Source organism: Osmerus mordax, chromosome 8 (genome assembly GCF_038355195.1).
Source record: "Osmerus mordax isolate fOsmMor3 chromosome 8, fOsmMor3.pri, whole genome shotgun sequence".
Lineage (NCBI taxonomy): Eukaryota > Metazoa > Chordata > Actinopteri > Osmeriformes > Osmeridae > Osmerus > Osmerus mordax.
In genome coordinates this window covers 13,046,795-13,074,739 of record NC_090057.1, presented here as the reverse complement: position 1 = coordinate 13,074,739, position 27,945 = coordinate 13,046,795, and the positions used below count along the sequence as shown (strand labels likewise).

At 39.1% G+C, this 27,945-nt stretch overlaps 1 protein-coding gene across 2 annotated transcripts; it reads left to right on the top strand.

Annotated features, from left to right (window-relative positions):
- Positions 1–8: 8 nt before the first annotated feature.
- Positions 9–18,482, top strand: mthfd1a (methylenetetrahydrofolate dehydrogenase (NADP+ dependent) 1a, methenyltetrahydrofolate cyclohydrolase, formyltetrahydrofolate synthetase). Of its 2 annotated transcripts, none has more exons than XM_067241117.1 (28): positions 9–104; positions 318–484; positions 1,311–1,395; positions 1,718–1,777; positions 1,946–1,999; positions 3,416–3,552; positions 4,710–4,810; positions 5,172–5,308; positions 5,959–6,070; positions 6,209–6,336; positions 6,905–7,002; positions 7,269–7,442; positions 7,610–7,746; positions 7,946–7,992; positions 8,149–8,256; positions 8,527–8,601; positions 8,720–8,812; positions 9,359–9,499; positions 9,958–10,026; positions 10,333–10,444; positions 11,028–11,167; positions 12,504–12,545; positions 12,831–12,931; positions 13,480–13,657; positions 14,403–14,510; positions 14,800–14,952; positions 15,580–15,661; positions 18,252–18,482. In XM_067241117.1, the coding sequence occupies exons 2-27, from the start codon at positions 384–386 to the stop codon at positions 15,643–15,645; spliced, it is 2,757 nt and encodes a 918-aa protein (XP_067097218.1). In that variant the 5' UTR covers positions 9–104; positions 318–383; the 3' UTR covers positions 15,646–15,661; positions 18,252–18,482. The 2 variants fall into 2 exon arrangements, with proteins under 2 accessions (XP_067097218.1, XP_067097217.1); XM_067241116.1 differs by lacking the exon at positions 18,252–18,482 and adding an exon at positions 16,266–17,527.
- The last annotated feature ends 9,463 nt before the right edge of the window (positions 18,483–27,945 follow it).

The following is a 27,945-nucleotide window of genomic DNA, read 5'->3' as shown; positions in this document are numbered from 1 at the left end:
ACACAAACTCTGAAAAGCCTTGGTCTCCCTTTGGTGTGGATCACTTGCAGGCTGGCCTGGTCCTCAGGCGACTGAAGCTACGTTTGGAGTTTGCTTTTGAACAGGCATGTATTTCCTCTTCAGTAGACTGTTTACATATTTTGCATTGTTGGAATCTTTGAAAATTGTTGTTTGCATTGCCATGTGCCATACTTACTGTAAAGTTGCATGTTTTGGGGCACTGCACCAGCTGTACTCTTTGGATCGTAAGATCTTTCTTGATGCTCATCAATTCACCTGCTCACTGTGTGTGTCACTTCATGTTGTGTGTGTGTCAGTCTGTTTTGTGTTGTGTGTGTGTGTGTGTGTGTGAGTGTGCGTGCGCGTTTCAACAGTTTTCAGCCATGCTCTCCTTAGCCGCCTTCACACTTCGACTAAGGGCCTCAGTATGCCGAGAAGGGAGGCGTACCATAGCGACTGTTGTCTCTGGCAACAAGACCTCTAAGTGAGAGCTCCATTCTGGTCCTGTGTGGAATAATTTGTTATATAAATATAGACTATTTGTTATATTCCAATGATTATATGTACTGTAAAAATATACAATATAAAGATGGTTCTGTCACATAGTATTTGGTCAAATCCAAAGGGTATGGTTTCACAAAAATCCCTTTCCAAAAAGTAGCAAAGAGACAGTAGTTAGAATGGAAGGTCAAAATCAAGTTTCATTTGTTTATTGTCAACTCAGATGTACTGTGCAGGGAAAAATGTTTGAAGAAAACTTCTATATCAAAATGATATTGTGTTTAAGTTCCAAAGACTGAAATCGTAATCAGGGAATGTGAATAATGAGATTGGACATCACATTACGTATTGGTAAATCAATTCAAACATTGCAACAAACAATTAACTGTATACATAGAGATTTTATTTTAAAAAAATGTCTTCTGTAGCAGTATGTACAGTAACAATGGTCTTTACAATGGATTCTTCATTTAAAGAGGTCAGACTGAGGAGCCAAATTTAGGCTGAATGTGTCCTCTCAATCATTAAAATGATTGTAAACTCTTTTAGTATTTGTTTTGCATATGGATTCCCTCACAGGAAACCAAATGGGTCCATTACAGTTTGGCCTCCAACCAAGTAGACCTCAGATATGTTTTTATAACGTGGAAAAAAAGTGACATCTGACAATTAAGAATAGTGAAATGTGTACAATATAAAAGGCCATAAAAAATACAATGTATATCTGTTGTATTTGTGAGATTTTACTGTACATCCACAATGTGTGAAAGGGTCTTTAAGTTATAGTGAGTTTGTTTCTCTCTACACAGGCTGGTGAAAGAGAGGTTGAAGAAGGATGTGGAGAAGATGAGGACACAGTTCCCTGGTTTCCGACCAGGTCTGGTGGTGTTACAGGTGTGTATCCTTTTTCACGGTTCTGACACAGTGCTTTCATGCCAACTTATTTTACAGATAAAGCTAAAAGATTATTTGCTTTTCTACAACCTTACGTTTTCATTAGCAGACGAGAATATACTAATCAAATTTTAAGCTAATTAAAGATTAAATTGTTTTCTTGCACCTTCCACACATTCTTTTGAAATGCTACCTATTTGGCTTAAGCTATATCTACCAGTGAAGTAGACAATTACATTTAATTACATTTAGCATGACTTACATACCTTGCTTGTGGTGGTAGGTTGAATAAAAAGTAAAAAACTTGTTTAACTATAACCAGGTGGGAGACCGAGACGACTCTAATCTCTACATTAGCATGAAGCTAAAAGCTGCTGCCGAGGTAAGATTAGCACTTATTTGCTTCTTATCTGATTGTAAATAGTGTAGATACAGGAGGGTACAGGAAAGCCAAACCCCTATTGAACCTCTTCTATGGTTAATGGATATGTATAGGCCTAGGTGGAAGATCCTTTTAACGCTTAATTTCACACCCTCACCATGTTCGCAGATTGGAATATGTGCCAGTCATGTCAGGCTGCCTAAAACTGCCAAAGAGGATGAGGTGAGTCCCTAAACTGTATCCATCTCAATGAATCACTTACATTTCAATTATAGTGTCCAGCTCAACTTACATTTAGTCTTTTTTTTTGCAGACGCTCTTATCTTTTTTTAGCAGACGCTCTATCTTGTATCTCCAAGACATTCAAGATTTTAACTGATCAATTGTAGCTGATTAAGATGTAAAAAGGTTGTAAAAAGGTTGTATCTGGATACAACCACATACTACAGTGGTCTATGATGTATCTGTTTTCAATCGTTAAAATAAACATTCCTCACATATACATTTTCGTTGTAGGATTTATTCTGACATTAGTAAACGATTTGTTGGTGAAATTACCATTACCTGTGGTTTCAAACCAGTGTAGCTCACTGCAACGCTGTAGCTTACGCGAGACACACTACAAAAACATCTACAGTACACAGCTGTTTAGGAAGTCAAACGGCGACAGAACATGTTCGGCACTCCCCTTACTTAAATCAAAAGTCTATCTAACTACTAACCTGAACTTCATTGCCACAGCCTAAACGTTGTCAATCTGTTCATGAAAATAATTAATTTCAGCCTAAACCGTACAACGGAACGTTAAATCCAATTCAACCAACGCAATCGCTACCAAGACGAACACAGCAGTAGTCTAGTACTGTACCGTAGTAGTACAATTTACCGGGGCAGCTTCTCCACACAGGGCTATATCGCATTTTGCGTTGTTACTGACAATGATCGCTACCAGTGAGCTTTTTATGAATGAGCTATTTTCCACTAAATAAATGTCAAGTTTATTTACGTTTTGGGGGGCATATTTTCAGTTAGCAGATGGTACTGTTTGAATCGCGAATCCATCTTCTACTGCCTGGTAACGTCGTAGAATAATCTTCAAAGGGGGTTCTTTATTAATGAATGAATGCAATGAGTAGGCTAAATGCCTGAAAATATAATGAGAAGGGAAAAACTTAAAATGACGTTTAAGTCATAGAGATTAGGTCAATTTTTACACCGGTCTGCCAAATTTATTCGTTTTGATTCAACGATGAGGCGCCTCTTGCAGGGGAAATGAGAATACATCTATTTCATTCTACACTTCACTCGTATTTTCAGTTGTAAATGAGCAGCAAAAAAAAATTTCTTTTAAATCTATGTAATCTTTATAAATAATAAGTATGCATTTTTATATAAAATATACAGAAATATCAGTTTTAAAATGTCATTCAAAAACGGACCCCTGTGCAACCGACGCAAGCAAACACACCCTACAATTTCCCCAGAAATTGTACCCTCTCTAGTTATTATTGTTATTTTTATCCACATAGGCCTTCTTTACCGTAATACCCTTAATACATCCACAATGTCCATCTCAACTGCATAAATAGTTACAAAATTTCATTGGTTTTTCACTGACTGCACCCTCGGTTGAAACAGGTTCTACGTAGTATCGTGGCTGTCAACGAAAACCCTGCCGTACATGGCCTCATCGTCCAGTTACCCTTGGACTCTGTCCACCCAATAGACACAGAGAAGGTAACCAACGCTGTAGCACCGGAGAAAGATGTTGACGGGTGAGTAGCTCTGATAGAGGTGTTCCACAAAGCGTATTTTTCGTCAAGTCATCTTATATTCTCTTTTAAATGTTGATTGGACTGTAAACTATTTGGCTACAGCAATACCAAACCTCTTCACAAAGGCGGCTTAGTTGATTAGTAGTTAGCTTGCAGAAGTACTGTTTATGTGGGTGGTTGTGACTGACAGGGATATATTTATTTATGAACAAGAGCTTAGTTGCCTCAGGGTTGGACTTCCATCAATTCTGCTGACCCCTGTGAGGTTGTAATGACCCAATAAATGTGTCAGTCGGTGTGGAGGTTGTAGATGTTGTAAAATATGAGTCTAGTAGTCTTAAAAGATAAGTTTATGTTTTGACTGAAGCAAAAAATATGAGAAATGTATCATCTAATATATGAACTCACTCACTCACCCACCCACCCATCACCCACCAACCCACAGTTGCAAATACACACAACTACTCATACGTTCTTGCACTCAAACACAAAACATACAAACATACTAGGCTCCCGGATTTTTCCAGTTCCAACTGATTCCCTCCAACCTGTTTAGACCCCCTATCGGGAGTGTCCGCTCTTTGCTCTCAAGCTAGGGAGCCTGCCCAGATGGCCAGAACCCTGTCTACGTTCCAGAATTATCAGGCATTCGCCCACAAACGATTGCCTCTCGAAATGGTGACATCTGTTGTGTTCCGAACTCTTGTTGAAAGTCTAAATCAGAGATGTGCTGTTGCTTTAGCAACAAACGAAACATAATCCAATAATTATTTACATGATCCTTCTATTCAAGCTCTATGGGTATTGCTGACAATATTTCAAAGATTAGAGATTGCGTGATCATGTCAAAATGTTAATATACGGTATTTTCCACTGTATGAAGATACAGTTGGCTTTATAAGTAGTTAGCTTTGTGTATGACCAGATGTTGTTTCATGCATTTCATTTTCAAACCCAGTGGGAGAAGTTGGAAACAGTTTGAAAAGCCAATGAAAATGGATTTCGGTGTCGACTGCTTAAGGCAGTAATGGTTATGTTCTACAGGGTGCATGAATTTTCTCTTTCATCCTTACCAAAAAATATGGAATTTGGCTCCAATAGCAATGCATATTTAATGAATTACCTCCAATTTTGTTGGTGTGTGTGCATGTTTCCAGCCTGACCAGCATTAATGCAGGAAAGCTCTCTCGTGGAGACCTGGGGGACTGTTTTATCCCCTGTACCCCCAATGGCTGCATGGAGCTCATTGGTCAAACAGGTAATCCATGCATTTGCCAAAGGGATAAATATATTATATGCAATGCAACTGCATTGGTGTATTTTGCTGACAAATAGTCCAATATAACTTCAGTTATACAAACAGTTAGTTTGTGGTGTTATCCCATGATATAGTTTATAGAATGCAATTAAGGAGTTTATCCCGCAACAGTAAATTATCCATATATATATAAATATACTGTGTGGGTTTAGCTGAGTGGTAGAGCTTTTGACTGCAGATTATAATGTATATGTAAATTTAATGTAAATAGGTGCTTTTCTATTTTACAGAATTAAAAGCAGAAAGGCAACATTAAGTAGAACCACTTGAATTGAAAGTCGCTGTTGTTGTTTTTCTTTAGGTGTGTCAGTTGCAGGGAAGAACGCTGTGGTCATTGGACGCAGTAAAATAGTTGGGGCTCCAATGCATGACTTGCTTCTATGGAGCCATGCCACTGTGACCACCTGCCACTCTAGAACACACGACTTAGCCGCTCAGGCAAGAGCCAGAACCTTCCAGTCCCACCATTTCCCACTTCACTTCAAAATTACTGCGTCAGATGAATTTTGTTCCTTTTTTTCACCCTTTCCTACTCTGCTGTCTTTTTAAGTGTTTCCTCTCAAACCACATAAGCTTTAAGTAATTATCAAATCAAATGCAGAGCCCTGAGTGGGTTGGTGGATACAGGCAAAAGAGTTGACATTCAGGTGAGCCCCCAAGGCCTGTGCCAACCCTAGTGTGATAGTAAACTTCCCCTCACTCATTGGCGTGGGTGTGATCCTTCAAGTGGAGGTGGAGTTTTTCTCAACCTTTCTTTCTCTTTCTCTCTTTCCAAACAGTATCTCTCAAACCAAACAGTATGTAGTCTTCTGAAGCATGAAAGGGTGCACGTTAAGGCATCTTGACTCCTTGCTCATCAATTAGACTAACTGTCGTCCAAAGATGCTCAAGTGTCTTCCTTAAACGTAGCCACTCAACCCTGTAATTGGGTTCAGAAATGCAAGTGCATGTGTTTTAACGTGGTATCATGCGGATCTATAATTCTGCACATATTTAAGGCCTTTTTCTGTGAATTGTACATAATATCAAAAGTAGATGCCTTGTCTGATTTTTTTACAAAAGTTTAATAAAAAACATCTTCTTTCCAGGTTGGCAGAGCAGACATTTTGGTAGTAGGCGCAGGGAAGGCTGAGATGGTGAGGGGAGAGTGGGTGAAAGAGGGAGCCGTTGTCATAGATTGTGGCATAAACCACATACCAGGTATGTTCTGTAGTAGACACACTTAACTCCACTCTGTGATCATTTCAAATCCAAAACTAGAAGGGGCACAGTGAAATGTATGAACCGTGTGAAGAACTTGACCTTTTGCGTCTGATTTGGATCTTTTGACCCTTGCAGATGAGACCAAGCCGAGTGGTAAGCGGGTGGTAGGGGACGTCCACTATCACTCTGCCAAGGAGAAGGCAGGGTACATTACCCCGGTACCTGGGGGAGTGGGTCCCATGACGGTTGCCATGCTTATGGAGGTAGTTTGCTGTTCAACGTAAAACCTGAGTTAGGGATGTTGTTTAGTTTTACGCATTTGTGTGAAAGATCTCCATTCAATTTCAATCAAATCACGTTTGTATGTGAAGGTATAATGGCTTTGATTTGTTGCTGAGGCAAAGCACTTTTTAAACAACCATTCATTTACTTTCATATTTGTTTTTCATGTTTGCTTAATAGGTTGTTCTTTTCCCCGCAAATTGTTTTTTCATAATACATTTTGCTTTGTTAGGGGTTGTAGGGGCTCTCTTAAGATTTTACTAAACTGAATTGTGTCTTAGATTTAGGTGCTTTATTTTTGTGTTTCTATAAAACAGGCAATACTCGTGGCAAATCCTTGGGTATGACCAGATAAAGAGCGTGTTTAAATTTGGTGTTAACTACTAGTTCTCCCATGTAGTGGTACTAAAATTAGGACAGAAAATACATAATATTTTGTTATTAGAATTGTATTTTTTTATTCAGAATGAAGTAAGGGTGGTTTTGTTTAAATCAAAATCAAATCAATGTCTTTGTGTCTTTCTTCACTCACTGCTACAACAATAACAGAACACTGTCCAGAGTGCCAAGCGCTTTCTCAAGACCTACGAAGCAGGGAAGTGGAACATTTCCTACTCCAAGTTGAAACTCCAGAAACCTCAGCCTAGGTATAAACCAGCAGCCCTATTTGCAGCACAGTATACAGGACACTTATAGTTACGATTCATGAACATACTAATTTCTGTATTTTTTAATTATTTATGAATTGGTGTTAATTGTAATTAGCTGTCATTATTAAATAACTTCTATCTTATACTACTGTTATACTACTTCTACTAAATGCCGTAATGCGTAAGTTCTACTATGCACACTTCAGACAAAAATACCATGCAATTACATCATCATATTAAGTTAGCCACCTCAACCTTCTCAGCTATGATGTCATCCAACACTCCTGCACGCCAAAGCCGATTGCACAACTGGCCAGAGAGATTGGACTTTTCACAGAGGAGGCAGAGCCATACGGGATGACCAGAGCCAAAGTTCGCCTCGATGTCATGAAGCGCCTCAAGGCACAAACCAATGGAAAATATGTGGTGGTTACAGGGTGAGGTCACTTCTCCCTTAACATATTTCATCCAACCCCGCTATGAACTCTTGTTGGGCACAAATACATACTTACTGTACGGAGAAGTAATGGTGTTTTCATATTGCTTGTACAGTGGTAATTGTACAAATTATGTCATTTGTAATATTGCTGCCTTACTCTTGAAGGATCACACCCACGCCAATTGGTGAGGGGAAGTCTACTATCACACTAGGGTTGGCACAGGCCCTGGGAGCTCACCTGAACATCAACTCTTTTGCCTGCGTCCGCCAACCCACTCAGGGCTCTGCATTTGGGATCAAAAGTGGGTGTAAATAGATATGACAGAAAATCGTTGTTTTGTGTGTGAAGTGATCAACAAAAGTCATTATCCATAACCTGTTATTGCATATCAACACATTTGCTGTTGATATGTGGTTTGGGTGTCTTCAGAACGTGCATCTCATTACACTGCAAATTTGAGCTGAGATACAGTTTAGCCTTAAATGATCCCTTGTGCTTAGATGGTGCTGTTGGTGGAGGTTATTCTCAAGTTCTTCCCATGGAGGAGGTAACACGTTCTCTTTTTTACCCATGTCTGTATTTTCTGCACATCAAAGAATACGACGTATAGTAGTATTCAATCTGCTGAACCTTTTCTCTGGAACCTTGAGCTCTTTAAAGGCGCTATATGAATTAAACATATCATTATTATTATTATTTCCAGGTCAGTCTTCACCTAAACGGAGATACCCAGGCTGTCACTGCTGCCAGTGGGCTGGTGGTAGACACTATCAATGCCCGTTTGCATTTTGAATCCACCCAGTCTGACAAGGTAACGACACACAATATAGTGCTAAGCAAACCTCAAGTGAAGAATTGAACGATTTTGGGATTAGCACATTGGGCATGTAGTTGTGCTTCGAAATATCAAATACAGTCTATGTCTTAAGGGTAGTATAATATTAAAGTGTTTACACTAGCTAGTACTGGAAGGGAAGTCCACTGTAGTCAACAAGTCAGCAGTACATAGCAATATACTTTAATCAGATTTCAAACTCCAATTGGCTGTTTATTTGCTCTGTTTTATTTTCACTCATAACAGACTTTATTTGACCGACTGGTGCCTCTCAGACACAATCTTAGGAAGTTCTCCCAATCCCAGATCAATAGACTAAAGGTAAGAGATATTTGTTTGTAGATCTTGCTTAAAACCTGTAATATTATCAGACTACAGTTTCAAGATTCTTTTCAAATGATCAATAAAATAATCATGTAGGCCTCATGGTTATTTCTAGAGACTGGGTATAGAGAAAACAGACCCGCTAACACTGAACGCAGAGGAGACACTCAGACTGATCCGTCTGGATATGGGTCCACAGGCAAAGATGGTATGTAGAAGGAGTTACCAACCACATTATAAATCACTTGTGCATCCTAAATAAACAGGATTTGTAGGCCTACTTGCACTTTCTGTGATTGCAGACCTTCACATTGGTCATAGACTTCCCCGTGGTCATGGGATGTCATAATGATTTGGAATTTCGAGTCGTTTGGTGGAGATGTGGAATATTGATGATGTTTACACAAGTGGTCATGTCTTCTTTGTAGCCTTTAGAACTGTGGCAGCTCTCACAATCCCAAAAGTAGATCTGTATCTATGTTGATGTTGCTAGCTTTTTAAAAATGGGATTAAACATGCCTAGAAAATTGGATTTATGGAATCAAATTTGACTTCACTGCTCTGATAAAATGTTCCACTCCACAAAATGAACAAGCCGAGATCTAGAGTGAATTGATTAACTTCAGAGAATGATAGAAGAACTATATTACGTGACTTCATCCATACTGTACACCAGTAAGGCTGTGACATCACATTTACGCCCTTTGACTAACACAGTCTGCCTGACCAATCTGTCCATTTTGTGTTTTTGTAGGAGCAGGTGAGTGGGTGGGTGGCCAATGAGATCATGGCTGTCTTGGCCCTCAGTAGCAGTTGGGAGGACATGACAAGACGCCTGGCCCGGATGGTGGTGGCCACCAATCACAAAGGCAACCCAATAACCACTGAAGATCTGGTTAGTTTGTGTGTGTGTGTTGATGTGTGTGTGCATCTCTTGCTATCTGTGTGTGCGATCAAGGCAGCCTATAAATAGAATGCTGGATGAGCATGTGACGTTCAGTGTGTGCACATTTCCATCTGTGTGTGTGTGCATTTATGTCTGGAGTCTTTGTTTCTATGTAGAGCGTGTGCCTCAGCATACATTTGATTGAAATTTGGTGTGGTTTCTTGTATAACGCGCTGTATATGTATGAGCTCACATTAGTACGCACAATTGTATCCCACACAGAAATAGAATATTTTCTAGAATAGTTCCGTGAAAATCACCCTTCGACGCACAAATGATGTGCGTTTCCTCTATCAGTATGTATCGTGGCCATTAGCTGTGTGCAGGACAGCGAGTAATATTGTATCTCAACCCTGAGTGATTCCAATAACATGTTATTAAAGCCTGCTGTGTCTCCTCTCCCACAGGGAATTAGTGGGGTGTTGGCCTCCCTGATGAGAGAAGCTCTGAAGCCCACCCTGATGCAGACATTGGAGGTGAGAGGCTGGCGCATGAATCAACAGGTCAAAAGACCATTTTAGATTTCCGGGCTTGTGTCTGGTCTGCTTTGATGAGGTATTGCTGGTTAATGCTTATATTGTATGTTTGACCTTTTTGGCTCACGACTCTCTTTCAATCCTCGTTTCTCTTCTTTGGTCTCTTACCCTCTTCCCTTGTTTCCTTTGTTTGTTATATCTCTTGTGCCCTCTTTCAATGTATTTTCCACTCTCTCTCTTTGTATCTCCCTCTTTATGTGTGTTTTTTTCCCCGTCTTCGCCCTCTCTCTCTCTCTTTCTGTCTAGGGGACACCAGTGTTTATTCACACCTGCCCATCTTCAGATATTGCCCATGGCAACTCCTCCGTTTTGGCTGACCAGATTGCCTTGAAGCTGGTGGGCCAAGAGGGAGTTGTGGGTAAGTGAGTTTAGTCACATTTAAGTGAACAATATTTGACAGTGTCAGGGTGTGAGGAGGGGTAGGACCCAAATGCACGAGAGATGCGAGGCATGGTTGAAACAAGGGTTTATTCTCAAAAACTGGGAACAGATAGGGTACTCACACGGACAGGTATGGTAAGGACAAGACAAAGACTGGACACAAAACAGAAACCTAAATACACAGAACCAAACAACACACAGGTGGACACAATAACGCTAACGAGAACAGGTGAAGACAATGACAGGGAAACACTAAGGCAGGACAAAAAACTGAAACCGGGGGGGGGCACGGCTGTGGCCGTGACAGACAGTGTGATACTGTATTTGTTACTGTAATCCTATTTAGCTCCATGTATTTGAAATTGTGACAGAGTTAAAACCATGACAACTCTGAAACATTGCTCTGTTGCCCTATGCTTAAACATAACAATATGTTTGTTGGTCTTTCCCTACCTCTATTGTCTCCTGAACTACCAATACCCAATACAAACCTTTTACACTTTCTATCCTTTTCACACTTTCACGTTATGCATGCACACGCTCACATAAACGCACACAAGTCACTGAAGCAGGAGGAAGTGCCGACGTGGGCTTGGAGAAGTTCTTCGACATCAAGTGTCGGTCCTCCGGCCTGCGGCCTGATGTGGTGGTGGTTGTGGTCACAGTCCACACGCTGAAGATGCACGGGGGTGGTCCGACAGTGAGTGTGTCCACTAGAGAGCCACCGTAACATGGGGGATGGGGGGGCTGGTTAGCACCAGGTTGAAGGTGATCTCTAAGCCATCAAGTTTAACTTTGAGTTAGTTGACTGTCGAATGAACTGGCACACTGGTCAGAATAATTACCTATTTTTACATACTGGCATCATACTGTTGACACAAAAGCATACGTGTATTTGTATATACAGAGTATATTATATATAGTATGTCTGCATACTGTCAGTTGGGACTACAGTATCCTATAGGATGTCAGTCATCTGATCCCTGTAGAAAGCTTGACAATATGTGAGAGAACGCAGCTTTCTGAAGCATCCCCGTGGATTCACACTTGCCTTGGGGGATTCAAATATGCATCAATTATTCAACGCATTGACTGACCCGGTCCTCCAAGATGCCTGACCTCCGATCCACAGTCAAGTAGAGCTATCAATAGATGTTCGTTGCAGATGAGCCAATTAGCTTTCCAACCCATCACTATAAATAGTGCATATCTACATTGCAAATGAGTTCTCTATGACTCACACGAATAAAGGTTGTGGTACAATAATAGGAAAAGGCATGTAATCCCCCCATATACTGAATTCACTGCTAATGAAGCTTCTTCCCCACACAAGGCCATATTTGGAGACATAGAGGCGTCCAATCGAAGCGTTAGTGTGTGATATCGGCAGGCGTGAACACTCTGGCTTTTGCAGGCACCATCAACGAACCCTGCTCAGAAACCTGTGATTTATTTTTGCCTAAGGTTTTAATTAGTTTACAGTTAACAGACATTTTAAAGTCTTAAGAGGCAATCAAATCAGGGAACATTGAGTACACTCAAGGATAGGTAAACGGGAATTAGCTGCTGTTCTGAAAGTAATTTGAGAAGCAATTTGTTAGTACTGTGGTGTAAATAAATAATTCACAGTTTCTGTAATCAAGATATAGCAATTAAGCCAACATTTCCCAACCTCTTGATATTGGCTTGTAATCGAGAGAAGGAGAGAGACATTTTACTGTTAAAATCCTGTTAGGCGGATTATGCAATTATGCCTATGAATAATCATGAACCAATTACGATACGATAAACTTTGATAGTCATGCAAGGGGGGTTTCTTGATTGAAAGGGAGGAGAGTGGATATAGGTGTGTGTGTGTTTGTGGGAGTGCACCCAAGCGAGAATAACAGCAAAATGGCGAGAAGAATATGTCAGCACACAATTTGATGGCAAAAAGCACAAAGAAATAACGAGAAAATAAACACTTCACAAAAGGACAGACTGACACACACTTTACCACACCTCATTAATGGGTTTCCCTCCTTTCTCCTCAACAGCTCTCTGCAATTTCAACCCTTCCCAGAGAGTACTTTAGAGAGGTAATATACTTTTCAGTCATGTCTGTCTCTCAAACCTTCCCCTCTCACATGAGGTTGTTGTGGACTAAAATACGTATTCAAAAGTAGCAATATTTTGGCTATGATCACTCAAAACTATTAAATCAAATCAAAATGTAACAGTGCAACGCATCGGTGAAAATAAACAATCAACAATCCTCAATCAATCAAAGTTTTTTGTCGCATTAACTTTGATTGATTGATTGAGGATTGTTGATTTAAATCAAGATGACCACCTTTGTAATATCAATACAATGTCCTCCATAGAACCTGAAGTTGTTGGAGAGTGGCTGCAGCCACTTGAAGAAACAAGTGGAGAATGCCAAGGCCTTTGGCTTGCCTGTGGTGGTGGCTGTCAATACCTTCAGGTAAATGTATAGTGCATAATGTATAATGCACTATACATGTATAATGTATAGTATTTATGTTATTGTATTATCACAACAGAGGCCTACAATGTGTTGCAAAATATCTCTTGATTCATGTTAAATTCATTTCACGGCAGTTTAAATAATGCATTCCGGGTAAATAACGCCTGTTGTAGCATTTGTATATTAACACTGTGGCCTGGGGGCAGTGGTCTAAAGTTCATTTTAAATATATGTAATAAATGTAAATGTAATATATTGTGATTTGTTTGTTTGCGATTACTCTGAGATTTCCTTGAAAATACCATAATATTGTGATTGTCACTTGCATAGATTGATAATTGTTGCACTTTCAAATACATTTTGGTTAGATATTTCCTCTTACCTATCAATCATTGGCATACTTTTAAAACATAGACAAGGGTCTAGGTGACTGTAAATGTCGCATTTCATTCATGTTTATCAGTTGTGACCGCTACCTTGTTTTGACAGCGCACAGTCAGTGAAATATGTTAATCTAATAAGTATACTTGTCCTGTGTTATACAGCACTGACACAGGTGCAGAGCTGGAACTGGTTTGTTCCCAGGCAAGCCAAGCAGGTGCGGTGCAGGCAGTGCCATGCTCACCCTGGGCTGAAGGGGGCGCCGGAGCGGTGGCTTTGGCCGAGGCTGTACTGAGGGCAGCAGAAACTCCCCGGCAGTTCAGCTTCCTGTATGAACTTGAGGTATTGTACACATCCTCAGGCCCCATGTTGTGGAGACCTTATTAACTCCTTGCTCCCTTCCTTCTTGTGAAAAACCCAGAAGTTGATGGGAGCTTTTGATAGATCTACACCCTCTCCAGATCCAGGAGAGAAAGGATGCATTTTTTTGTTTATGCTCCCGGTCAAAATAAACAAAACACAATTTCACCCCAAACGGGTTCCTTCTCGTTGCTGCTTTGAAAAGCTTGCCCATAAATTAATCTGACACATAAGAAACAAATAATCAGCCGTTGGCCTCCTGTTTTATTTGGATCAATATCAACAATATCGCTCTGGATAAGAGCGTCTGCTAAATGACTAAATGTAAATGTAAACAATATAACATGCCTCAAAGATGTGTCTGATGAAGCTGTTCGAGAGCGTGATATTACCTTAGTTTTATTTAAGTCCTCTTTAACAACGTTGTCAGTAACGACTGTAATGTATCATTTTGAATTTCCTCCCAAACACTTTGACCAAAGGACATACAGTTTCAAAACAGGTACACGGAACAGGTGGGACTCCTGTGTTTCATTAAGTTGGGTCTCTACCAAGCTAGTAGTATTCCCTCAATTAGTGTTAAAACAAGCCTTTGTGGTGGTGACCATTTTTTTATAGGCTAGTAATAGTTAGCAAGCTGTTTGAAAGCTATTGTTGCTTTATTGGTAATTGTTATTAGACACGTGTGTGCATACATGTGTAAATGGCAACATTGTTGATCCTTTAGGTTCCTGTTGTGGACAAGATTCGTATTATCGCCAAGACGATGTATGGTGCTGACGATGTGGAGTTCCTTGCAGAGGCCCAGGAGAGTTTAGCCCAGTACATGAAACAAGTGAGCACAAACGAGACTGATGGGCTATAGTGAAAGAAAAAAATTGTAAAACTCAAAGAATATGTCCATGTCTACTTACCTGACAAAGTTAAATACACTTTTTTGAGTTTATATTGTTGGGATCTGCTAAATGCCAGACTTTGTGGTAGGAAAATGCATAATCCTCTACATTGTAGTCCACAGAGTTAATATCTCTCTAGATAACATCATTCTCATTGAAAAAAAAACTATTTACTGCTATCAAGGAAACTAGGATCATTTGAGAATGTCATGTTTTTTTTTTCCCCAGGGCTTGGCCAATCTGCCCATTTGCATTGCAAAGACCCACCTGTCCCTGTCCCACGACCCCGAAAGGAAAGGGGTGCCCACAGCCTTCACTCTGCCCATTAGAGACATCCGTGCCAACGTGGGAGCCGGGTTCCTTATACCCTTAGTGGGCACAGTAAGAATCCTTGTCTGCCAAGACTTTTGTGTCAGCAGAGCTTTGTCGTAGGAAACAAGCAATGGGTTCATGTTCAAGGAGATGACTAAAAATACATCTGCAACATGATCCTACAACAGATTTTCCGAGGTCTGAGGAAAGAAACCAGTACCTAACCAGCAACACCGTTGCCGTAGGTTGCTTGATTGCTGCTGATTGATTCATTACTTGGACATAATGGACACATTTTCCATTAAGCGATGTTTGGAAAATCCAACAGGAGAAACAACTGCTATAGTTATCCAAATCCAAGGTTAGGAGTAGTGTTATGATTTGATGCTGACTTGCTAACATGTAGTACCAGATGAGATACTGTACCAAGAGTACGGTGATGCTGAGGGGTCACAGATTTAAAAGGCCACTACATGCAAGAAATGTTTGGCCAAGTACAAAACATGGCTATGTTCATGTAGATAAACGTCTGCTAAATGGCATAATGTTTTTTATGCATCAATTTCCTGTGTTCTCCCATTGTTAACCATTTATTGCTTATTGCTACATTTTTTATTGCAGCCCATCTGCACCACAGATAACATAATTGACCTGCTCTCTCTATCTCCTTCTCTCCCTCTGTCTCCCTCATACCAGTCACCACCCCAAGCATCAACCTTCTCTTGTTTCTATGACAACGACCTCTGCAGTGAAAGCAAATAGACCCCGTCAGTCCCAGGTGAGTTCCGGGGGTGGGGCTGAATGACCAAATCACAACCTACCTTAAGTATACTTAAGTTAATTTGCCGTTGGACTAAAGATTTAATTAAATGTAGTTCCATTGAAAGAGAGTTTCACAATTGTTATTTGATCATGCTCTGCATCTGAATAGTGACGTTTACGGCAGTTTGGCCAGTGAGTCAGGCGCTAACTTAATTACAACGTTGGAGGGCCATATGGCCACTGTTAAAAGCAAACAGGCGTCAAAAGCAATTCGGTTTGATAGGCCATGTGGAAAAGAATAGGGCCAGAAAGTCTTTGAATAGACTTGGAAAAAACATTATTTTTTACTTACCTCTTAATGATCCACAGTATTGGTTTCTTGCAAACTTTTATCTGCCTCTCTTTTTTCCTCTTTGCTTTTTTCACTGTCTCTGTCTGTCTCTCATGTTCCAATCTCTTACGCTGCACTTTATGTCACACGTGCATGAATTATTTCCCATTTTCTGTTGCCGTTTTCTTTCTTGTTCTCTGCCTCTTCCCATACTTCCCCTTTACCACTCTTTCATAATCCTTTCATGTTACCCCCGCCCCCCTTCCCCCTTTCTTTTGTTTAATGTCAGCCAACGATGGGCCCACTTACTAAGATTGATGGAGGTTAAGGGCTTTTATCCTACATATCCGCTACAGAACCAGTCTCTGACGGTTAATCTCCTGTTGCAGGAAAACAGTGACCTAAAGACTAAGGAGCTCCATACTGTCTGATGAGGCAAACGTGTGTGGGAGCGGAACTCTTGTCCCGGGCAAGGAATTCTGTGTCCACTTCTCCTAAAAGGCTTTACCCCAATGAAAGGAGGGAATGTTTCTTGTATCTTTAATATATCTTTCTCATATCACTGATCAACCTCCACTCTGGACAATGGAGCACAAACAGTTACGCAGACAGCCAGAGATGCCTATATTTCCCTTTTCATTTTTTGTGCTTCTATTCAGAACGTCTATTACTGTGGTGTGTAAAAATCAATGGTCAGATCCTCAGAGACACACCCACAAATACACTCCCACAAACACACAAGTCCATCTCTTGGAATACAGCTCAGTGTCACCGGGGGTCTCAGTGTTCCCTTGAAAAACCATTTACTAGCTGCTCCTGTCTGTTAGTCTGCCTTCACCTCGGCTGTGACAAGTGAGAAGAAGTCGTAGGAATTACAAAATTACAATTGTAATTTTTTATAGGGCTTGACCGAATGCTTCATAGATTTGTGTATGTTTTGTAATGTTATTCAAGGTTCATGTTCAATCTTACCAATAGAATGATAAAGTATGTTAAAAGCCATTGATTGACTTTAACTGTCAATTTGATGTGACAGTAATTTGTCAAATCATTGTTATGAAACTAATGAGTCCCAGTCATGGGCTGTGTTCCAATACTTTTTTGTCTTTCTCCCTATTGTTTACTGAATGGTTGAGACAGACTTGTGTGACAGACTGTGTCATTCATGCTGGCTTTCAGTCCTAAGTAGCTGCCATCTCATTTGGTTGTTATTTAGGATCCATTTATCATTCCTGACACATTTTAATCAAATGTAATATTTCTATTGATAGATATTCATACTATATTGCCTTATCATTGGTCATTACATAGAGTGGCTATGAAAATGACATTACAGTATTTTGCTACAGGCTTTAACTTGAAATGTCTCACCATAACCTGTTGGCTAACATATGGGAATGAAAGTTGTCTTTTCATTGTTTTATGACTTTCACCAGTGAGCTAACCTCATGTAGTTGCACGCTTTCTTTCTTCACAAAATTGAGTTGCATCTCAAAGATGTTTCAACACTGGATGCAATAAATAAATTCATGTTTTTGATTATTTACACAATTATGTTCACAACTCTGTTAGATTCAACCTGACTATTTATTCAGGATGAATATCATGACAACTTTTTTATTTACATTTACATTTTACATTTAGTAGACGCTCTTATCCAGAGCGACTTACAGTAAGTACAGGGACGTTCCCCCGAGGCAAGTAGGGTGAAGTGCCTTGCCCAAGGACACAACGTCAGTTGGCATGACCGGGAATCGAACTGGCAACCTTCGGATTACTAGCCCGATTCCCTAACCGCTCAGCCACCTGACTTATTACCTTTTTTTTGTTATTGCTGGAGGCTATGTTGATATGTAAAGTATAGAATACAGAATGCATGTTCCATGATGAGGACAAAGAATGGATGAACAGTGTTATGTTTTTGTAGCTTGTCAGTCTCTTGGGAACCAGGCCAGCCTGAAAGGGATTCATGCCAAAGACAATGTGTGTGTCAATACAGAGAGGGTGTTTGGGAAGATATTATTTAAAAAATGTTGTAATAAAATACACATTCTAAACCATAAGGAAAAGACACAATCTAATAAAGTGTGAGATTTTGTTTTGCAGGAAAGTGGGGTACAATGTCCTCGTCTCTAGACAGGAACAGCTAATGAGAAAAGGATATTTTTTATGTCTTTCCTCAGTAATGACCTTATCCTTCGTCCATTCTTTCCTCTTCTGCTCTCTCTCTCTCTTTTCTCACTCTCTTGCTCGATCTCTTTTTCTATCTCCACAGTCTCTCCTACTCAGAACACACACACTGACTTCAGAGAAAGTGGCCAGTGCTACCTTTGTCCTTTGAAGGGGTGGTTGATGGTATCCAATATCTACCTTATCTTGACATTGCGAAATTAAATGTCTATGTGACCTTTTCAAAAGCCTACTGTTGCTATAGTTTTAAGTACTAATGATACAACTGTATTATGGTGGGTTACGGCATAGCACAGCACAGCTTCTGGATGTCCACCCAGGAAAGATCTTCACTGATCTGAATGTGCGCACGAGGAAGAGAACATTCTTGTCTAGCTAATGATACAAACTATTTACCTGAACTCACTTTAGGTGAATGCTGTGCTGTAGACAGTACAATTCAAAATATTTTTTTCTGTCCTGTTATGCAACCAACTGCAAGTGAGTGACATTTTTGTATATTTTGAAAAACACAACTCAATGTACAGTATATTTTTTTTGTTAGTATTTGCTTTGTGCTTGGTGGTCATAATGTAATTCCGACCTGAGCTCTTTGAAAGCAGGCTCTAATCTTGAAATGTCATTTTCTCTTGCATATATTTGTGAATTTAATTTTCCTCTGAGAGTCTGGGATATTCTTTGACTTTTGTCATGCAATATTCAGAGGGCTATAAAGAGCTTTTCCTTCTCTTCAAATGCACCGCCGCCAAGAAGCAAAATAAATTAGTATGTCAGTCACCTGCCCTTTTTTGGGGGAGGAGGAGAAATATCATAAATCTTCCTGAATAGATTTGAAATTATGAGCAAACTATTGTTTGCAAAACTATTTTAGTTTAAAAAAAAATGCTTTTTGAAATCATGAGGCAGTTCAGAGTTGGCTTCTTCATGTGGTTGAATCCAAGGTATCATACAGTAATGAGCATAGTAGAGCAAAATAAACAAGGCAAACTCAAGCTAGCATCCAGTCTTGTGTAGCACAAATATTTTGTGAATATCAATATGATTGTGCCAATGCCATTGTACTTCACATCAATTTGCATCTTTTAACATCGATGGACATCGACTGGTGGTTGTGGTCCAAGGCTAAATGGGTTCAAGCCAATGGGTTTGTAGCACCAGTATCAAGTTGCCATGAAATACATCCATTTATGTTACATGACTATTACTTTCAGGAGGTTTTTAGGCCACTGAGACTTCTCGCTACTAAATATTTATTGTGATGTCCTGTGGAAGACCGACAGTTGCTCAGAATATGCCACATACTAAAAGCTTTTCTCTCCATCACTTATGCAGCATGCCGACCGACATGCCAGTTGTCACTATGACATACAGTACAAGCTAATAGTGTGTTCACTGTTTATGTACAGTATATACAGTACATTGCTAAGTCAAATTACATTAATTAGCACAGCAGAATTGAAAAAAGTAATGTCATTGAGTGCCATTGTACTATGTCAAAATTAATTCCCAGTTGTGTGTGAATCTCACTAATAAAACAATGTCAGGGATACCAATGTGACAGATCCAAGTCAAAGAGAGAGAGACGCAGTGAGACCATGCAGCACATTGCTTTGGTATACCTGGCTTCATTAGTCAGCTTGCATGCTTTCCCTACCACCCGCTCTCCTACAGTGGGGAGTCCAAGGATATATATCGATTGGCTTGGGCTACTCTGCCCCCCTTACCTCTTTACTGGCACGGAGACACCCAAAGAGTTTCGTTCTCAAGATGTGAGCAATGACTGAAACAACCAACCTCATTTATACATATAAGGGTTGTCTCCTCATTCATACGCTTCTCTCCATTAAGCCACCATAGTAGAGGCAGACAGGAGAGATAGAGCTGTCTTAGGAAATGGGACAGTTTCTATTGACAGCCCTTTAACAAAGGGTGTACTGACTGAGTCACATGATTGATTTATGACTCATCAGCTAGTCATTGATGATTCTTAGTCCTGCAGCTAAATTATGCAGGCTGTTGTATTGACAAAAGCCATTGTGAACCACTTTGCTTAATTTGCCCATTAAACATTTCAGCAAGATATTGTAAAAAGACAGGTTTTTTATCTGCACTTTGATCTACTTTAAATCTTTCAGGCTTGACATTACAGTTTTATCAAGAAGGATTAAATACTAAAGGTTACTGGAAAAATGGAGCCACAGAAGGAACATTTCTATCCTCATCATCAATGCTTGTTTCTATTGTTAGCACTAGTACCTGAGGCTGATGTCATCATCCCACAATCTAATTCCTTCGGCATACTTTTTATGTAAAAAATAGATTGAAGAAACAAAACATAATTGATCGACTACATCACCATCCTATTTCCCACTTGGTGTTTAGTCCTTTTTTTGTTGCACTGAACCTTTGAGAAGATTAGTACACACACAAACAAACAAGCATTCACATACAACACAAACCCCACACATATCAGAACATCACATAATTGCATTCCCATCACAGCTATTCAGCATGCTTTGTTGCAAAGGACTGGCAATTGTAAACGCTTGTCATAAATAGTTCTATAATACAGTAATGCAGTAATAGTGTGTAAGTCTACCACTAAAATGAACTGTGTTACATTATTTGTTACTGTAATGTAAAACGGTAAATTGCACACTCCCAAGTATTTGTAACAAACTCCCAGTTGACCAAAACCCCAACAATACTGTAATAGTGACTCTTTAACTGTATTTGCACAGACTGCTGCTGGTGAAGTGCACACTTACTTCTGGGTCTGCACTTCCTCTTTATATTGTCTTGTTTGCAGTTTTAGATTACTTTGTTCTCACTCCCTATAGAAAGATAGGTAGAGAAATACTAAAATACATAGAAAGAGATAGATCGAAAGAAAACAAAGGACAGCAAAGCACTTAGACAATAAGATATTGGTCTGTTGGATTATTTCACTACATACACATCACGTAGAGATTCACTTTCAGTTTTATAGCATTTCACATGCAATAAAGGATTGGGGTGATGTATTTTATTTCAAATTGATATTAACATTTTTATATATTGAGCTCTTGGGTAAATCTTTAACGGTACACCTCAAGTAACATGTATTTCATTAATATGTATCTAGGCGTTACCCTATGTTGGGTGTTAAAAGAGGCTATATGACCCAGAGATAATGACTCACCTACGCTATTTGCAAGTGTGATCTATCACAGCCAAGTCAATTTGCATGTTTTACAGCAAGCTACAGTAAAGGTTTTTGTGTTTTGTAATATAATTTGTAATATATTAAAAATATATATATATTTGCCATAATTGAAAAGTATAAAGTAAATGATTCTTTGATCTCTGGAAAACAATACATTTGTTAACCTCATGAAATGTTACAAACTGTCAAGTTTAATCAACAGGGATTATGGCTGAGCAAATTTAATGTTGAAAATGCTGTAGCCTACTGTCTCATTACAGCCTATTGACATTATCCATAAAATGTTGCTTTAAAATCTTCCACAGTTATCGTTATGATATATTTTCCAGGAATATCTGAGAGTCAGTGACTCAGTCATGAATATTGATTTTATAGTAACTTTTATTGATTGGAAAAAATATATCAAACTCAATTGTCACTCATCTGATCTCCATGGAAACAGGGCGGTGCAGTCATCGTGCGTACTGTGCTCGTTCCAGCAAGCAACAGCCACACGCGCAAGAATAGGATTGTCAAGCTCAGTTCGTTTGAAGACAACGTAGGCTTACATTGAGGAGACTATGACTTCGATTACAACAAGGATAAAACAGGTAGAGGTAGGATGTATGTTTATATTACCATACGTCTACGCTTCTATAGTTCGAGCTAGTTTACTCTTGCATAGTTCTGAATAAAAACCTAGTGAGATTTTTAAAAGCTTCAAGTTTTATTCGTTATGTTTTATTATTAACTAGCTTGCCCTCTATTTTAGAATTCGTAAATTTTCTTTTCGACTAACTGTATTAACTTTTCCCATAAAATATGTGATCGCTTTGAATTTGAATTTAACCACTGATGTATTACGTGGTAATTGAAAATGTGTAGTTAAATAACATACAAACAAAACGAAAACAAAAAACATCGTTTGGCACACATTTATATTCTTATACATTTAACGTTAGTATCTTGAATTCAATGGAATTAGCTATAGCTTGAAGATGTGTGGGATTACAACGTTGTCAAATGTGTTGCTTTAACCAGCTTGTATTACTGCATTAAGTAGTGAGGGCATCTCTAAAACCACTTTATAACCAAACCGACTCTCTCGAGGATGTATCACATTGATACGTCGGATGATATTTACCTTGTCTATTAATCTATTTGAGAAATCCTGGTCAGAGAAACATCTGTGGAATTTTGTCGCATGAGTCACAGTTGGGTGATGGATATCTTTCTCTGTGTGTGAAATCAAACTGAGTACAGCTGTCATTTTAATATAGTCACAGCAAAAGCTGTCAAAAACTATTGATGGGTAATTCACGATTATGCTCAAAGTAGCAGATATATTTTGATGATATTCGATGTACTGAAAGAGCAAATATGTATCTAGCAAACCCATGCGATGTCAACTATTACAGTATGAAGTCATGACTGGGATGTTATATGATAACTTTGAATAAATCATTCAACATGTTTACAATTGTTTTTTTTAAATATTTATTAGGTTTGGAGTGTTGTCTAATCATAGGAAAGAAGAACACTGAAACATCCTGGCTATCAGTAAGCAATGTTACAAATCAAGCATTAATCTTTTGAGTAAACAACATTAACATAACTGCAGATCTACAAGGCAGCCATGGCGACAGAAGAGGGCCAGGATGGACTGTGTCAGGATAAGGTTGTCTTGAAGAGGAAGCTGACCGGTCCACCTAGACTTCTCTTGGGAAAATCTAAGTCTAAGAACCAGGGAAATGACAGATCTGAGGCCCGGGCAAAAAGAAACGAACGACTGACTGTTAACAATGGAGTTCAAACAAGTTCCTCTTCCCCAAAACACCTAAATACTGAAGTTGAAGAGAATGTGTTGCCAATCGTCACTTTAGATGACCTCCATACATGCTCAAATATGGAAGAGGAGGATGCTTCACCAGAGGTGGTGACAGAACACACAATGCTAGGTTCCTCTCAGGAAGATGCCAGTGGTGACATTTCGGATCAGAACAGTCAAATTAAACCATCTGCAAAGTGTGGCTGGAAGAGGATCTTTTATCCTACAGTCATTTGTTTCAGGAAACAGAGGAAGAATGCTAACCAATCATCAGGAGTTCCACTACATTGTGCGTCAACTGATAAGACTACGAAATCCGATAAGAAGGTAGTGGAAGAAGATTGCATCTCCCTGAGTGTCAAAAACAGACCGGACACTGTCACCAAAAAGAAAAGAATGTTCATCATCCGGAGATGGCCCATTTTCAAAAGGTTCTTGATCTCATCCGAAGACCATCAAAGGGCGAAACCAAAAAGACGCGTCAAACACAAGCTATCTGAACACGTTCAACAATCACAGCCGACCTTCAGGAACAAACTGCGACGTTTCTTTACTCGGGGAGGAAGGGAAACATCGCTGATGGTTCCTCAGGTGGAAGTAGACCTCCAGGACCCAGGAGACAGAGAGGCTGACTCTGAGCCAATGTCCACACAAGAAGGGGGCAAACACAAGTGCTCTTCTGGTGTCCAGCTTGATAACACTCCTCAAGATGGGAAGGAACTCACTGAACAATGTACTGAAAAAGTGACAGTCAGTGCTGATGTGAGCACCCTGTTCTCCAAGGAAAGAAATACAGAGGTGATGCAAACACAACCTGGGGTTCCAGAGATCCTCACTGCAACAGACGAAAGATACCAAACACCCAACACAGAAGACCCAGAGGACGGACAAAGGGATGTGACAAGGGCAAAATACTCTATGGTAGGGGAGAGGTCCATGAAAACAAAGGAGGGTCTTACTTGCTCGACTCGCACAACCTTAGACGTTAATGATGGCCTTAATGTTGCCATGGATGCTAACAAGGTTCACACGGATGAGCCTCATCAGATCCAGTGTTTAGATAACAAGGGGATTATTGAGGAAGCCATTGATGATGGGCTCCTCAATACTGTCAACAGTGTTGCCATGGACACTAATGAGTGTCTCTCTGATTTAAGTTCAATCATTTTACTTGAGGATGCTGATGAGGTTAAGGTCATATCCCAGGAGATGGATACAGTCTGCAAGACCACATTGGAAAACAATTTGCACAATGGTCAGATCTTAACAAACATGGAGATGGAGGGACTCAGTGTGTTACAATGGAGTCTCCATGAAGTGAAGAGCAGTCCCATGGCTGAGGTAGATGCCTGTGACCAGGATGGCAACATTCTGGTGGATGAAGAGAGTGTTCCCCTCATGAAGGACCACCAGGACTTGGTGTGCACTCAGAGGTTGCTTGTGCAGACCGCTCGCGATTTAGTCCAGGCCGCCATGAGTGCAGCCATGGACCAACTGTTATTAGAGCAGCAGGACAATATTGCCATTGTCCACAGGGAGGCGCAAGAGTGCAGGGATCATGCTTGACTTTGGCCCCCCTTGTGAAGTTGCTTCAGAATGTAATTATTACCCACTCGTGTACTCGGTTTAGCTTAAGTTTTATTCCACTAAAATTTCCCTTTATATCAATTGTTAATCATATAAATCATCTCACTTATTCCCCAAAAGATTGGGTACTGAGCTAGACATTGAATCACACAGTTTTATGGAGGAAAACTTAGAGTGTTGTAACTTATCTGTAAACAATTTGTATTTTTTACAGTTGATGTATACAGTCTATTGTCAACAAACCAAACTGCTGCTGTTTGTGTGATATGGCAAAATGTTAACACATTTTTACTAAACATTCCCTGTTAGAAATACAAAAGCTAGCACTGTAATACACAGTATGATACTGTAAATAATATTCTCAGTTACAATCACAAAAATCTGAAATTAATATTGAAGTGATTGTACAGTGGTGTAGTCTAGTAATTTTTGTTTGTCATAGAAATGTTGCCATTGTGTTATGTTTTGCCTTAATTATCTGACAAAATGACCATAATTGTACATACTGAAAATGTGTGAGTGTGGTATGTGATACAGTATGTGGTGAATAGTTTACTGGACACAAATGTGTAGTTCTTACACACTGTGGTCTGGTGTATCAAATGTATATGCAGTTATTGCAGCTTGATTAACTGACATTTGTAAATATTTTATGTTCCACACATTTATGATTTGTCCACTGTGTGGGGAGAAAACCAAAAGCTTTATACTGGAAAGCTATGTTGTGTGACTTTATTTTGTCATCCTGTTTTGTTTTCCCAGAAAGTTATAGGTGTCTTTTGAGTAATCAAAAACCTAGAAAACTTCCCCTTAGAAAAATCCTCTGTTTAAGAAATGGAGGATAGTTTTTATTCATAATTTAGTTGAGTCCTATTGTGTGGGCATTGTGTGGCAAATTGATACACCCTTTCCATGTAACTACGTTGACAGTCAAGTATTGTAACACCATATTGTTGAAGGTATGAATTAATAATAATGTTGTATTGTGAGCATACAGTGAGCTTGATAGTTGATACACTTTCTGTGTCTGAATAATACAACGTTGTTAAGAAATGTTGTAAGAATCAGACACTCATACTTGTTGAAAATATCATTAAATGTTTTGTTCCACAGATTGAAATGATTTAATCTGCATGTGATTTTCTTTAGATTCAAATGCAATCCACCTGCACAACAGACATGCAGTCTTATTTCTAGCATACCTATTTTTAGTAAGTTAAGAGTCAAATTGGTCTCTATAGCAATAGATCTTCCATTTAGTAGTACAGATATCTTAGCAACTGTAGTTTGCTCCCATATACACAAGCTGTTGGTTGGCCCATCTTCTTCCCATAATTCTAGTTATTCTTCCCATCATTTATTGTTGCGTTTATTGTGACTTGCATGTTAGGAATACTTACGCACATCCTGTAGTTCTGTAACATTAGGTAATACAGATGTTCGTTTAATAATAATTGACAATACGAGCTTTTCCACTTTATGAAATAAGTAGGAGTTTATGGTGTTAGAAGGATGTTTAAACCACTCATGTAAGGAGGCCTACTAGCCATCTGTTTGTTTTAATATTTAGATGATGAGCTCCACAGGGAAATGCATCATACATTCTGTGTTGCCACTGTCCTCCTTGAATCATGAGTCACTCACTGGGAAGAAAAGCAAAGGCACTCGTGCCTGCATCCGGCTCTCAGATGCCATCTAGTGGCAAAATATTGTTATTGCATGAAAGGTGAAGAAGACCATAGGAAGACAATGTATCTACCTAAGGGGTGTGGATTAAAATACAGACACTGAGCAATTCATGTAAAATACATTTATTTACAAAACAATTCCCATCCATGTAAAAGGATATATTACCAAAACATTAAATCACAATCATAATTCAAGTGCATGACAAAATGGAAACACCATTAAAGCCGATTCCAACACACCAGAATCACACACAAATACACTAAAAAGTGAACAGAGACCAAATCTATTAAAATCTATAAATTTAAATATTATTGTATGTGTCTTATCACAGTACTGATGAATATACAGATAAATGTATATTATGTGAAAGCCATAGGCATTCATAATGTATAACCACAAGTAAATTACATGAAAATATAGTGTGTTTGATCCTTACCAGGTTAAACCATTTAACTGAATTTCTATGGAATGGATGTTAACTACATGGAAAAAACTTTGATAACCTAGCAATAGACCTCAAAATAGCTACTTTCACATTAATGTCAATTTAAATTAATCTCTCAGGGATAAAAGTGAGAACTATTTCAGTTGTCCCATGATTGGTTGCTATGTTTTCTGTTGATGAGAGGCCATTCAATGATACTTCACCCGGTCACAAATTGATAGCACATGAGAAGACTGACAATATTTGAAGGTGAAGGGACTAGACCTCTGTACAGAGTAAGGCTCCAACTAGTGGGGTATGTTGTAAGTACTATTTTGTTTTGGAATGTAAAATAAGTAAGTAAGGCACTGCTTTCGCTGTTTTTCTTACCATTTTTAACAATAAACAATCTGGCCTTCATTAAATAAATTACCATGACACAAGTTATGTACTAGATCACCAGATTGGAAAAAATTTAAGGATGACCTATTATGCCGGTACAATGATTTTACTGTAACACATTTCAGAAAACACTTCCAATCTATATCGGCTGGTAACACCAGAAAGATAACACATTCTTTAAAAGAAAGTTGTCTATTCTATCCAGACTCCTCACATACTGCTACGGAATAAGAGGCACACACTGACACTGGAATCACATTACAAGGTATACAGAGATATGAGTGACACAATGTAGACGATGCACCATGATTTTGATTCAAACATTTGAGATAGATTAGATAGATGATAAGTTAGTGGTTCTTGAGGAGAGTAAAAATGTATTCCCTTGGCAGCACTATCCCTAACATCGGCATTGTTTCAAAGTAGCTCTTAGGGGAATAACTATTTATCATTACATGTAACAAGTATATAATATTAGTCTTTCCACTCCATACGAACTTCAAATGAAACAAAAACAGATACAGTTAAATTGCTGTGGTGCATTACATAGTAATATACAAAGTTACCCCACAAAGTTTGACCACATCAAGTTACTTTGAAAATAAAACCGCTGTAATGTTCAGTGTTGCATGTACTCTTTTTTTCTCCACAGTACAGTATGTAAC